Consider the following 14,109-nt stretch of genomic DNA (forward strand, 5'->3'; position numbering starts at 1 on the left):
TCTGGCCACAGAGACATTTAATTCTTAGGAATGAGCATGGTTGGTTTTAAGGAGCTGGTATCACATAAACACCCTGATCCAGGTTCTCTATGCAGCATTGATAGTCAGAAGCAGCAACTGACTCTATCTTGAAATTAGCAGTATAGTGATCAATACCAGGTAGTTTGTAAATTCAGTTCCACAAATCCCTGTTATGAGAAAGCCGGCATGTTCAATGGAAAACTGAGCTACAAGAATCAGGAAGATCTTTTTAAAAAGTTCATATTAAAAAGAAGAAAATTACCCTCTGCACCTAGCTCTATCACACAGCATTTTTCATACAATGTTCAATACTGAAACATTAGTTCAAAAACCACACCAGGTTTGTATGTTCACTGTTACATTCTGTTAGAAACAGCAGGAGAAAAATACATTTCTTATTAGGAAAAAATGGAATTAAATACTTTATCATCAAGCCATTAAAATAATCTGGAAAGTTGGAACCATTAGAATGATCATGAAAATCTGCTGATGAAAGTGCAAGGATGTATCTAAGCCTCTAAAGATGGGTTAAATCAATAAAGAGCGATTTTGTCAGGCCTTCATATTGGTTACATTGCTGCCTTACATAGCAGCCCTGGCAAGGCAGCCTGTGCCAGGCACCGTAGTTCACACAAAGGTGAAATAAATAAATGGTGGAGTGTGTCCTGTATGATTCTGCATGTCCCTAGTACGTCTCCTGGGTACTGGCAGCCTAGAAGCAAGCCTCAAAACAGAGGAACACATAGAAGCAAATTCCAGCCTTCAGAACCGTGGCAGGTTATATAGACTCTTAGAAATCAGGTACACAGGGAAGGTAAAATACTGACCCAAGGCAGACGTATTAATGTGGAGCTTCTTATTTCCCTAATGCATTCAGTAGTGACGCCCCTGAGAGAGAAAAGGTTTCTGGGGAGATGGTAACTCTAGTAGGAATCATTCACAGATGAAAATGCAAGGGTGGCCTGAGAGCACAGCTCCCAGCAAGCAGTAGGAATTTGCCATGGTGATTTCTTTGTTCCCAGCCGCTACCATTTTACCCAGCAACCTGTTTAATATTAACCTCTACTTCTGAGACCCAGAGGGGGAAGTACCAGTAGCAAGCTCTGTGGGTCACCGCAAGCAGACAGGGCTACAGTCAGCTAACACTGCAGCAAGCAGAGGAGCAAGTTATATGCAGCCTCCATGGTTTCCTACAAAAACTGTCTCCAGCTGCTCTGGGGCTTTCTCTTCTGCCAGTCACCCATGCACTGTAGTCCTGACTGCTGCTCAAGCCCCTATACCAACATCAGCCATACATCACATTTCAGAAACTTGCCGGGAACAGCACAGCCAGCTTGCCTCTCAGGGGCTGGCCAGGTACCAAACCGGCCCATTCTCTTCCTCGTTCAGCAAGCCTCAGTGGCTTTTCTAGTAGAGCAAACCCCCTTGAAAAGTGCTCATATAAGCTCTTATTTTCATTGTAATAAACCCAAAAGACAAATCCAATACTTGGGATGCACATGAGACTTCAGGAATACCCTCAGAAATGTGCTTCAGCGGCCCTGTTTTGCCTCATGTTCATATTGGAGAGCTGAGCTAGAAATCCAACAGGCTGATTTTCCACTTGGTTTGAGGAGAAAAATGGCAAATCAAGCAACACTCTTACCCCTGACTTACCTGATACACCAGACTGAACTGGGTGACCACTGCATAAGATCATCTTGAGATGATCTTGATGTTGAGAATTGGAAACTGAGCAACCAACTTGATCACTAAATCGTCTTGAGCAGTAGCATGGCCAAAAATGTGATAGCCCATATAGGTTCCTATAGTACTGCAGTCTTTCCAAATAGATTTCACTGAAAGTAAAATGATATCATTATAATTTGTGTATATTTTTTTTAAATGTTATTTTCCTACATATTTTCTTTTCAGTACATCTGGCTACCCATCCCCCCCAGGGAAAAGATACCATTCACAAAATCTTCAGCATCCATTTATGGTATCTAATGATGAAATCTATCATTCCTGCAATTAAATTTCCTCCAGACCAGGTAGCAGAAGTCAGAGGTGGATTGTCTTTAACTCAGCAAGCTTTGTTTGAAGTGGCCTTGAATGTGTTTAGTTGTAGAGACTGGAAGGATGTAGAAAGTAAGATGACATTCATTACTGCTGAGTTAAACAAAAGTTGCAGGAAACTTCTTTTGAAAGGGACAAGTGTGAAGTGCAAGTACTGCATTAACAACCTATGTTTTACAGTTTCCTGATTAATGGATTGCAGTAAAACCAGTTCCCTGACACTGATTACTGCAGCAATACACTAGCAATTACTTCAGCTAGTTTTATGTTATGCATGGAAGCTACACAGAATCGTGTCTGTCTTTTATCCTGTAAATCAATTCCTTCATGGGTAACCATTTAACTCTGAACTCTGTTTTTTTCTGCATAATATAAAATCAAAATACATGTAATATCAGTGCGTTAGATCTCAAAATATCATGGTGCTTTTTTTTTTTTTTTTTTTTTGAGGAGACAAAGATTTATTAATTTCAAAGTCTTTGTCCAAAACCACCCTAGAACTGCTAGAACAGATTGTCTTTACAGTAGGAGACTACGATAGTTTTTCTCTGTAAACCCAGCTTGTGCTCTCAGTGCAGCCAGGTGTCTGCATGACATAGAGTATTGTCACAACTGTCTTTAGACCTACAGATTTCCTCGCTCGGGAGGCCGAGAGCTGGGTAGAGCTGCTAGAAGAAAGAGCTTAACCACTTTGTTTGGCAAAGTTGTGGGGGAGGCATGAATGCAATTCCTCTGCTTTTTAGGAAGAAGTACAAAGGGGCTCAGTCTGCAGAGGCATTGTTTTAGTGAGCAATTAACTCACTGATAAAAAAAAAAAATCTAACAGCAAAGGAATCTGAAAAATGAGAAAAGTCTTCAAAAGAGCGAGGGGAGGAATCTGGCACCATGTGAACAAAAATAATCACAGAAGCTTTCTTCACCCCGTCATGAAATGGACCCCTGCACCCCAGGCAGCGAGCGGTTGCAAAGCTCAGCTGCTGCCTGTGGTTAATAATAAATGGGCTCTCCCAGGCAGGAGCGCCTGGCTGCGCACCCCCATGCTGCTGCCGCCCCTCTCCTCCCGCCTTCTCCCAGGGCTGCCCAGGCACTGCTCTAGCACCCAGCCAGCCTTCCTACGTGAGACGGGCGCCCAGAGGTAAGAGACTCGCCAGGCCATTGCTCCGTGAGGTCAGATGTGCTGGATCAGTCACAAGGGGAGATGAGCAGGGATGGTTTGGAGGAGGGACGAAAGGTGGTCTGTGATAAAGCTGCCGGAAATTTGCACTAGGACTCTGCAAAGTTTCATTACAAGGTGGAAGGTCAGATGGGTCTTGCTGCAAAACTTGCCAAGCTTCAAAAATCTTCCCACCAGCCCCGGCTGATTGTTGGCTGGGTTTCCAGCAAACACCAGCTAAGTCGTATTGGGTTTCAGGTGGTGACCAGCTGGGTTTTATCCACCTGCCAGCACAGCTTGGGCACTGCTGGCTGCTGTGCTTCAGAGTTTGGGGAGCTGTTAAAATTCAGAGCACAACTCGAGCAGCTCAACTGATCCTTGGTGTAACCTTGTTGGCTTAATGAATTTATTCCAAAGCTGACTTCGCCCCGGAGAGGGGTGTGTACGCACACGGCGAGTGATACCAGAACATTGAACTGCTGAGCTTAGCGCTGACTGCACAGGCAGAGGTTGTAAGCGTTAAGACCGAGCTTCTGCCACTTTTGTGCCATGATAGGATTCCATAAGTAAGATTTTTGTTTTTAAAAAGGGTTTGGAAAGTGGAAAATCTTACTGTGCATTGTGTCTAGCCAAACCAGTCTCTCTTTCCTTGTGTCACACTACCCAAGCTGTCCTGCATAGCTGGAATTTTTAGATTTGGGCAAAAATACTCTTCCTGGGTATAAGATATCTATCTAGCTGTAGCGCCACACACTGTACTGAGACCAGAGCCATGTTCTGCTAAGTGTAACATGAACACAGTACTGTATTTTAATTAATTTTCCATCTAAATTAACAATAGGTACAAAGGACTGAAGAAAGGAATCCTTTTCTTCTGGTGAAGGGGTGAGGAATGGAAAGGCTGGAGGGATGTGGCCAAATGCCCAGTGAAAATATGTGAAGCAGCCAGGCATTGAGTGAAACTGCCCCGGGGCCCAGACCAGTCTTAACGTTTGCAACTCTCTCCCCCTCTTTCTCTGTTTGGAAATGAATTTAATTAAAGTGAATAGGAGTTGCTAAGAGACCAGAGGAGTTCTGGAGTTTGTTGCCAGGGCTGAATTGCCACTCTGCTTCCAAGGTTTCTGCTAGGAAGGATGATGTAAAGGGAGCCTACATAAAGCACTCCCAGCTCCAGGGAAAGCTGCTCTTTCCTCCTTGCACAGTCTGGTTTACCAGCTCTCAGCTCCTTTATTTTGTGGAACTGCTTGTTTCCTCCTAGACACCAACAAAAACCAGATTCATTTCTTTATAGCATTCCTCCGCCTGCATCCGCCTTGTAGATTTCTCCTTGTGATCTTTCAGATTGGAGGTGGCAGTAGGTGAGCCTGCAATCTGTCATGAGCAAGTAGCTTTGGAAATTAAAACGTTGTCTACGTCTAAACTCTCTCTAGTTCATTACTCTTCATCCTTTCCACTGCTCCACCATGATTTCAGCCCAGCATCGACAATGGGCCAGGCAAACCTTTCCAAATCCATTTCTGCAGCTTAACATTTTGCTTTGACACCCTGGCTCATGCTTGAAACACTAGAAGTCTCCAGACAGTCTGCTGAGCAAGGGTTGTTTACCTTCCAAGGTCAAGGCAAGCAATGATAGTTTAGCTTCACCAGGTCACATCATTGCTAAATTACTTCTTTCATATTTACTCAATTTTTGTTATCTCAGGACCATCCATATGCACAAGATGATTAGGAAGATTACCTATAGCCTGGGAAGACACTTGCCCACTGTGGCATGTGGGACCACCCAGGTGAGAAGATTTCTGCATGGTGAGTAGTGTATTCTGAAAAGGTTCCTGGGTGGAAAGCATTTTCCTCATCTGAATGCAGCAGGGACTTTGCTAGCAGTGTTCTGGGATCAAAGAAAATAGCAACACAGGTCTTGATGCACAATAGTCTTATAATATATTGAGTTACTGTGCTATCCTTGGTGTTTCCACTCTTTTAAAACATGTTCTTTGGACATGGTTGCAGGGCTCAGTTCATTCACAGTAATGTTCATTTAAAGTAATGTTACTGGAGCCAATGGCAATACAGCTGCAAAAATGGTGGCAAAGGAACGCTCAGTGATGATGATGAGGATTATTATTCATATTAACAGTAGAGATATTTTGCAAATATTTGACTTACATAAAACACAGCTTTAGTCTTCATGAAGTTCTTTGTGAACTCACCCCAAAAACAGCTGAAGACGAGGATAAATTTATTGTGAAGATGACAATTTGCCTTTTATAAAACAGTTCAGTAGTTACTGTAAATACCTGTACAAATAATTAACTTTTCTATGTTTATCCCCAGGTGCTTACGTCAGAATTCAGCCCTTCGTACAGGAAGCCCTGATGAAGGGGAGACCAGTTGTAGCGCTGGAGAGCACCATCATCACACATGGGATGGCCTATCCTCAGAATCTGAGGTGGTGAATTTTGGTGTTCCTCATTTCAACAAGGTTGTAAGAATGAGGCATATAACTGGTGGATCAGTATCCTTAGTCAAGCCAAAGCCCTTGTAAGAGCAAAGGGAAATGTCAGGTTGCTAGGCATGCAGAATATGAGCTCTGGTGTAAAACAATTGTATTTGGACTTTTGAAGATACATACGGGGTACCTATTTACCTCCTTATCCAACACCTTACATTTCTGGCTTCCTTGAAAATGTGGCAGCAGATAATGTCATCTCTTGCTCTAAGAGAGACCTACCAGCCTTTTTGGCTGCATGGTTTGTACAGACACTGAAAACACACTGCAGTTTCTTTTGGTATCTTTTGTAATGTAAAAAGGATTGGAGCACAACAGTGAAATCTGTTCCTCAGAGCAGTTACTGTGAGAGCTGCAGGTCCCTCTTGCTGCATTCTGTACCCTGTGCAGAATGCCCCATCCCTGTACCCTTTATTTATTGATGTTCAGTAGATTGTGTTTCATTGAGTTACAGTGCCAGCAATCATTGCACTCTCCCCTCCATCCTTGCTTCTGGAAAGCAGAGGAAGGTTTCAGTATTGATTTTCCATCTTTTTATCTGGCCATCATTCTGCCTGACATTCTGTCTTAGGATGAAGCTCTAAAAATTTGGTTTTGGGGAGGAGGTAGTTTCAGTAGTCAAGAATTGCCTAGCATATATACGGGTAGCTCAGAAATGGAGAAGAAGCTGCTTTTAAAAAGGATAGTGTAAGCTTTTAAAAAGCTTAGAAAGACCTAGTCTGCAGCCCTACAGCATCCTCAGGCTGCAGTTTTTTGGCACTGTTGTTATTCTATATCTAACTGCCTGTGTTGTGAAAAATATACCCCGGTCATTTGAGCAGGGCTTGAATTACCTGGGGTTTCTGTGAAGGTCTGTGATCTCAGAGAAGTAACAGGAAATAGATTTAAAAAGGTCCTATTTTGAGAAGATCCCTTTTTTCAGTAATCTATTGTACAACCAGATTGGCCTGTAAACCAAGTGATTTTTCTCAAAAATGAAGCACAGAGCTTAGACATTGCTGCCCTGAAAATAGGAGCTCTGTACTTCCGCAAATTCAAGTGCAACGACTTCTGGCATTGTGAAGATACAGAAGAGGAGCTGGACTTAGCTGAAATCACAAGAACTGTATAAAACTGGAAACTGGGAATCATGACCATCAAACATGGCAGTTTTCTTGTCTGATTGTTTGCCTCACTAATTTTGTGATTGTTGCCTGGTTTATCTTACTCTAGCATGGCCAGAGAAGTGGAAGAAATTGTGACAACAAATGGAGCAGTGCCAGCCACTGTAGGTATTTTAAGGGGTCGAATCCATGTGGGACTCACAGATGAAGAACTTCAGTTCTTGGCAAGCAGTAAAAATGTAGTTAAAGTGTCTCGGAGAGATCTTCCTTTCGTTCTCAGCCAGGTATGGTATGCAGACTTTCTATTGTCGTGTTCTGTATACAGCAATAGTATGGTGCTCTCCAGCTTCAAGCTACTTTTTAAACCTCTTGAAAACATCTTATTGGTAAGCTCAAACATGGTCCTATCTAGAGTCAAAATACAACAGAGTAAGGGAATAGCAGCCCTGAAACAGGGCTCCTGAAAAGTCATTCTGGATTGGCTGGCAAGCCATGAGCACTTGGCTAAGAATATTCTTATTGGCATGATAAGGCATCATCATGTTACGTGTAAACTATGTGACACACAGGCCATCACGAGCTTAAGGTGACACTAGCTGCCTGTGAAGCCGCCTGGCTGGAAAGCCCTGGGGAGCAAAGGCCTTTGCTATCATCAGGGAAGAACAGCTTACATATCAGGGACGATGATTCCTCTGTGTTTTTGCTGAATAGAATATTTGTATCAGAATTTCACTTGTCAGCTGGGGAGGGCAGGCTGTTGTGACATTGCTGCATGTGAGACCACAACCAGAGCTGCCTGCACGTGGTATTCTCTGTGTCACCCTGGGTGCTGACCATGACTTGTCCTCTGACAGGGCTTGTCTGGTGGCACGACCGTATCTGGAACAATGATTGTTGCACACAAAGCAGGAATCCCTGTGTTTGTGACGGGTGGCATAGGAGGTGTCCATCGAGGAGGAGAGAACAGTAAGAAAATCAATACATTCTAGTTTTCTCTGTGTTGCTACTGTTTTATTTAATTCCATCTTTCTGTTTTCCCAGTCTGTCCTGCAGTAACTGCCTGTTCAGAAGAGTAAGGTTATCATTCTTGACTGTACTGTGGTTATTTTATCCCCAGTATCTCCTTTCCAGAAGCTTTAAAATACTCCTCTTGAGCATTGGTCAGTTGTTGAAGAGGGTGGGAGTTTCTTTTTATCCTTTGCTTACACGGGATTTTGTGGATATTTGCTGATGCAACAGGAGCTGACTGTACCTCCCACACTTTGTAGTGGCTGGATAACCTGATACTGGCTACCGAGCAAAGTGTTTATTGACTCTCTTTTATCTGAGGAGAGGGAGAGTCTCATCACAAGAGAAACCTAGGCCCTGGTCCATGTCAGAGGTGCATGCTCCTCTCTGGAAAATGGCCCAGCCTTGGCAGTGGAGTTTGTGACCTTTATGTACATTCTTTCTTCTTAGCCATATATATTCCTATCACAGCGTATGTGCACTGCACTGCTGGGTGCCATCCCTTTCAGATGTGATATAAATTCCAGACCAGGAGGTTTCTTGAGGTCAGCAAAGCTCCTATGGCATTTTTTTTTTTGCCAGTGATGTCAATACCAAAATCTAAATCTACTGAAGTTATATTCCATCTCCTTGAATTTTGTCCTTGCTGCATGACACCTTCTTTCTTTTCTACCAAATTTTTGCACACTGTTTATCAATGTGGCAAAAGAACTGAGAGATACAGCGCAAGGCTGCACCTCTGCCCACTTTGCGACTTCTTTTTGTCGGTATCTCTTTCAATCTCAACACCTAAAGGCATGTCTAAACCTGTAATATTTGTTTGTGGATCTAAGTGGTTACAAAAGCAGGCAGTGGCATCCCAGGCAGGTACGGCTTTTGAGGAGGGCAGATCACATCAGTTTGAAGTAGAACACAATCACCAACACAATGGCTGCTTGTCCCTTGACAGCTCTGGATGTGAGTGCTGATTTGACAGAGCTAGGACGAACTCCGGTTGCTGTTGTATCTGCAGGAGTCAAGTCTATCCTTGATATTGGCAGGACACTGGAATACCTGGTAGGTAGCATGGGCTGCTGAGCCTTGAAAGCAGATGATGTTGCACTTTCTGTACAGAATGCCCCATGGTGTTGGGGTAGGTATTAAGCCTAAGATTTTTAGAAATTACTGTTGAAAGGATGTGAAGCCCTATTTACAGTTTTCTAGCCCTGGGGCTGTACAAGCACTGGGCTGCTCCCTAACATGTATCTATCCAGGCCCAAGGGGCTGTTCCAACAGCTGTTCTAATTGATGCCAAAGGCAGCTCTAGCCATGACCTCTTTCTCTGGCATTAGACTTGGTTTTCTGGGACAATGCTCCAGAACTGGTGGATCAGGCAAGCTAGATCCATCAAACACTAAAATAAAATCAGAATTAAAATGAGAAACTTTTTAAGGTCTGGTATGTTGGAAACCAACAGGGCTAGCACTTCAGGTGACAGCCAACATCAATACTTCTCAATCTCAAAAAGAACTCATTTATATTCCTGTCAGCTCCTGACATGTCTTCAGATCACAGGTTGTTACCTTGGACTCAGTATTGTGCTAATGACAGCTGCGTGGCTTTTGATCAGCTCTGAGCACAAGCAAAGGATGTACGTGTCTCCTGTGTCTCAGTAAGCCAGATTCTGTCTAACCAGTTACTGTGTCTGGCTCTTTGCTTTGAAAACTGTTGGTGATAGAACAGAATACAATGGAACATACAAAAATAACCAAACCCTGTGCTAAAGAAAGGCAGTTTCTAGCTGGACAGAAGGAAAAAGTTCCATTCTTTTCGTGGGTCCCTTTTCCCTCTACTGATTACCTACTTGTACGGCCTCTACTACTGCAGGAGACGCAGGGAGTCTGCGTGGCTGCCTTTGGAGAGTCAAGAGAGTTCCCAGCCTTCTTCTCGCGCCAGAGCGGCTTCCATGCACCATATCACGTCCGGGACGAAGAGGAGGCAGCTGAACTCATTGGTGTGTTTCAGAAGGCAAAGGCCTATATAGGACCCTGGAGAAGAATGACACAAAAATCACCTCGGATGAGGCACTTATTTTTTAACTTTGGAGAAGAGTTTGCCCCAAAACACAAACTATCCCACTTACCCCGCTCCAGCTTCAGTGCTTTGAAAATAAAATAGCAGGAAAGTTCAGTCTTTAGAGCAAGTTTTTTTAGCTAGCTGCAACCACCTTGGCATGCTCATACATGTTTTGTTCACAGTGGTGAAGTGGAGGCAACACGTATGTTAATGTGTTTACAAAAATACCGTCTGGGCCTGCAGAAGTGGAATTAGTGTTTTTTTTTAAAAGAAAAAAAATATTTGCCCCTTTTATTGTACAGAAAGAATTGTACAAACATTATTGTACAAAAAGAAATAGGCAAATGTAAATTGATTGGTATCTGGAAAAGACCTTGTCCTTGGGTCATCTAAAAACAGGAGCTCCAGCTCTGTGGGTTCTTTGACCCCATCCCCACTCTCCTCTGTCCTTTTCCTTCAGCATTTAATTTATCCAAGGAGAACCACTAACGATCTGCCTGTCCTCTCCCAGCCAGTGCTCTGGGGCTAGGCCTGAGCAGCGGGGTGCTGATAGCAGTTCCCTGTCCCCAGGAGCGAGCTGCCTCAGGCCAGGTCATCGAAGAGGCCATCCAGCAAGCTCTTGGCGAAGCCAGGTGAGAAGCAACTTAAGCCCTACCCTTGGCTCATCCTGTGGTCTTGGGGAAGTAAAGGACTTCAGGGACGCTGCTGCAGGGCTATAGCACAGCTTAACCTTGGGCATGGGTGAGCCCACAACATGGTTCCAACCATAGTTTTATCTAAACTGAAGCTTGTTTACAGGACTTTTTATGGTATTTGGTTATGGAGATAAATTATCTGCTAGCTTCTAACAGTGCTTCTCCTCTGATGCCGTTTCAGCTCAGTCCTTCTCATCTGCAGGCATTTTCTTTACATTTGCAGGTCCAAAGGGATCACAGGCAAAGAACTGACCCCTTTTATGTTACAGAAGCTCAATGAATTAACTGATGGGAAATCACTGGACTCCAGTATCCTTTTACTGAAGGGGGGGGGGGAGGGGGCGGTGGGGGTGGTGGGGAAGTACTCCAGTGTGCTTCATATCTGTTCTGGTAATGCTTGGTGGAAAATGCTGTCACTTTATTGACAGTCTAGCAAGGGGAAAACACTTCAGTATCTGCAAACAGATGAGAGCTTAGTGGCTGCATCCTGCTTTTTCAGGAACACCCTTACTGTCTTCATCCACTTTTGCATTAAAAACTGGAGGGCAGCACAGCAAATGGTTCAGAGCCCAAAGAGATCCCTCACATCTCATCACCGAGCTTGCCTGCTCCGTGGTAGAGTTTCAGGACATTGTCATCCGTGGTAGGGCTGCACACTGGAAGGTACCAGGGCTTCCCAGAGCACTGCTCTGTACATCATACTGCCTTATCCAACCCTTCACACGGGCGCAGAGTAAGAGAAACTTGGAAGGAAAACTCCCCGGGTGAGCAGGAATTCTCTTGCACAGTCAAAAGAAAAGCAGATCTACTGGGTGGGATGCCAGTGTAGGATCTGGGAGAGCCAGGTTCACATCCAGGCTCTGCTGCCAGCCCTCTAGGAGGCCTGGGTCAGTCAGGACAGATTGGTAAAGGTATTTTTGGATACTAGAGCTGTATGGAGCCACAAAGTGGGGCTTTCAAAGCCTCTGATGCTCTGATCCCAATGAAATTGCTAAAAAAATTGCTTATAGAGACTTGACAAAAATCTCAGTAGGCATCTCTTTCTGGGAAAGCTGTCCAAGATCCTCTGAGATTTTTAGACTCTTGGCTCTAGTTTAAGCACTTCACCTGCTCTTTTCTCTGTGAAGCCTTTGCTTCCCAATCTGTCAAATGGAGATGGAATTGGTTCCCTATCTGTCAAACGGAGATGACAGATTTCCTCTCCAACACAGGGGGAGGAAGGTGAAAAAGCTTTAAAATTCAGAGTGTTCATTCAGTATTGCAACCCAGTATGTGTGCCCCCAAAGGATTATGTTATAGAGCAATCAAATCAAGTCTCGCAGCATGTATTTTCTGCTTTCTCCCTGTAGGTAGTTCTTACATAGGCTTCTGACATATCAGTCTTGCTGGTACTTTTTCTTTTCCTCAAAGAAATGCCAAACAGACCTTGCACTGATCCAGAACAATGCCAGAGTGGGCAGCTGCATTGCGGTGGCCCTGAGCAAACTACAGAAAGCCAGAAGGAAGGGTCACCTGCCTCAGCAAAAGGACACAGCCCCTCCTCAGCCAGTGAGTCCCCTGCTGCTCTCCATAGAATGCCTCTCTGCTGACAGCACAGGATAAATTTATATCTATGCCCAAAAGTAAAAGGTGACTCAGATAGAGACTAATCTTCCTGCTTCACACTGGCAGACATTCTCTCTTTAGTATTCTTTGCTCTTCTCAGATAAATATCCTCAGTCCGCCTCCCCCTATCGACATTTACAGGGAAAAAATATTGACAGCGGCCTATTCCCCTTAAGTCTTAGACCATCAAATCCATTAAAACTATCATCACCTTTTCACCTTTTACTATGCCCTTACATGCAGCCTCAGCTGTGTTACTCTGAGTCCCAGGGAACTCGTGACTACAGGAGTAGATCTGGAAGAGGGTGGAGGAAGATATTTTGAGCTGCTGAGCCATACACATTTTATAAATATCTCTTTTTGTTGGCCTCCTGCTTGTCATTGCAAAAATTACGAGAGGTACAGCATATCCCAAACAAGATCGGTTATAACCCTAATATTCTATTCACAATCTTGGATTTTTTGTGTGTGCCACATAACTTAACAGGAAATCTATTTTAGGTAGTCTTTAGAGAGCTGAAAAATTTTCTAAAATTCATTTTCAGTAGGATGTGTCAACATAAAAGAGGGCTGTGACTCCAGAGGCAATAACCCCACATGTGATGGAATGAGAAAAACCATCTGTATATCCCCAAAGAATCTGGAAACTTCCTGTTTGTGGAGCTGTACTGCTTTTTCTGGCTTTGTAGGACAATAAGACAGTGATCCATAAAGTGTCACTGGGTACAGCAGTTTCTCCTGGGAGCTTGCAAGAAATGAATGCATTTTTCTGCCCACTTTTTCCTTTTTTTTGCTTTTTTACACAGCAGGGCTTGAATGTTTCTGAAGTTTGGTGTGTCAGAAATTGTCCCAAGAGAGATGGCTTCAAGAGGACTGACATGACCAGACGCATGCAGCTTCTTATGTTTCTCTATCAGCACACAGTGAAACCACCAGCACCCATATGTGTATACAGTAACATCCCACCCGCCATGCTGGGGCTGGCTATGAGCAGGCATAATTCAGAAACCAACACAGAAAAGAGATTTCAATTCTTTCTAGCTGGAATTGTACAGACATGTGTCTAGCCATCCAAAATAAGCACAGGCCTTCACACTGTAAATGGGATAGCTTTCAAGAGGGTGGGAAAAGTGACTAGGAGAAGCAATGAAGACTTTGAAACTTTTTCTTCAAGCCCCTTCCAACCACTTTTCACTTTTTTCTTCCCTCTCAAAGGTGGTGATTGGAGGTATCAACATTGACTTTATAGCCAAGGCACAGAACCCTGTCATCCTGGTACTGTATCTATAGCAGTTTTCTTAGCACCACTGCCATTTCTAGCTACATTTACAGGAGTGCCAAGCCAAAGAGGGTGGGTGGGGTGTGGGGGAAGGTGGTATACATGCATGATATTCACATATCTGTACGGACACATGTGCACTAATGTGGGAGGCGTAGCACTCCATGTTCGGTGTGTTGGCTAGGTGGGTAGTGGGGAGATACATATTGACCTACTCTGTTCCCGTGCTATCCCTACCACTCAAGACAGGTACAGACTAATGTATCATCCTTACAATCTCCAGATATGACTCTGGCCTCTACGGTTTATGTTAAAGTGCCTTGGAGCTATTCTTTGATGCCGTAAGTCTAAAATGTTCTTTTTGCAGAAGAGCAGCCCAGGGCACTCTTGAAGCACATGTGCAAAGAGCTAGAAGAAATGGGTGAAGATCCTCACTGTGCTATGACAACCTCTAATTCAAGGACATACCCTATAGGGAGGAAATCCCCATGTAAGAGCCAGCTCTGGCTGACTGGGACTCTCTTAGCTACGGAAAGCAGCATGAACAGGAGTAAGAGTCTCTGTTTAGAGTACCCACAGTCATAAGAAACCTTTGAGAAAAGTAGTACTGACACAGTTACAGC

At 43.9% G+C, this 14,109-nt stretch overlaps 1 protein-coding gene and 1 long non-coding RNA gene across 4 annotated transcripts in view; one reads left to right on the plus strand and one right to left on the minus strand.

The window, feature by feature from the left end:
* LOC119148719 lies at positions 1 to 3,396 on the minus strand. The gene is made up of 3 exons (XR_005104470.1): positions 3,196 to 3,396; positions 1,678 to 1,859; positions 1 to 188 (listed from the first exon to the last, which is right to left on the minus strand). It is a non-coding gene; the product is annotated as an uncharacterized LOC119148719 (long non-coding RNA).
* The window catches only part of LOC119148718 (pseudouridine-metabolizing bifunctional protein C1861.05-like), a 25,164-nt gene continuing 13,995 nt past the window's right edge, over positions 2,941 to 14,109 (plus strand). The window contains exons 1-11 of one of the 3 annotated variants that reach the window (XM_037389238.1): positions 2,941 to 3,214; positions 4,935 to 5,038; positions 5,567 to 5,681; positions 6,954 to 7,128; positions 7,699 to 7,810; positions 8,802 to 8,908; positions 9,719 to 9,845; positions 10,419 to 10,539; positions 10,826 to 10,911; positions 12,026 to 12,150; positions 13,423 to 13,482. In XM_037389238.1, the coding sequence (XP_037245135.1) occupies positions 3,006 to 3,214; positions 4,935 to 5,038; positions 5,567 to 5,681; positions 6,954 to 7,128; positions 7,699 to 7,810; positions 8,802 to 8,908; positions 9,719 to 9,845; positions 10,419 to 10,539; positions 10,826 to 10,911; positions 12,026 to 12,150; positions 13,423 to 13,482 (1,341 nt within the window). In that variant the 5' untranslated portion in view covers positions 2,941 to 3,005. Of the gene's footprint in view, positions 3,215 to 3,685; positions 3,799 to 4,934; positions 5,039 to 5,566; positions 5,685 to 6,953; positions 7,129 to 7,698; positions 7,811 to 8,801; positions 8,909 to 9,718; positions 9,846 to 10,418; positions 10,540 to 10,825; positions 10,912 to 12,025; positions 12,151 to 13,422; positions 13,483 to 14,109 lie in introns of those variants that run through there. The other 2 variants (XM_037389240.1, XM_037389239.1) reach the window with 2 other exon arrangements.

This window comes from Falco rusticolus, chromosome 5, assembly GCF_015220075.1.
Source record: "Falco rusticolus isolate bFalRus1 chromosome 5, bFalRus1.pri, whole genome shotgun sequence".
Lineage (NCBI taxonomy): Eukaryota > Metazoa > Chordata > Aves > Falconiformes > Falconidae > Falco > Falco rusticolus.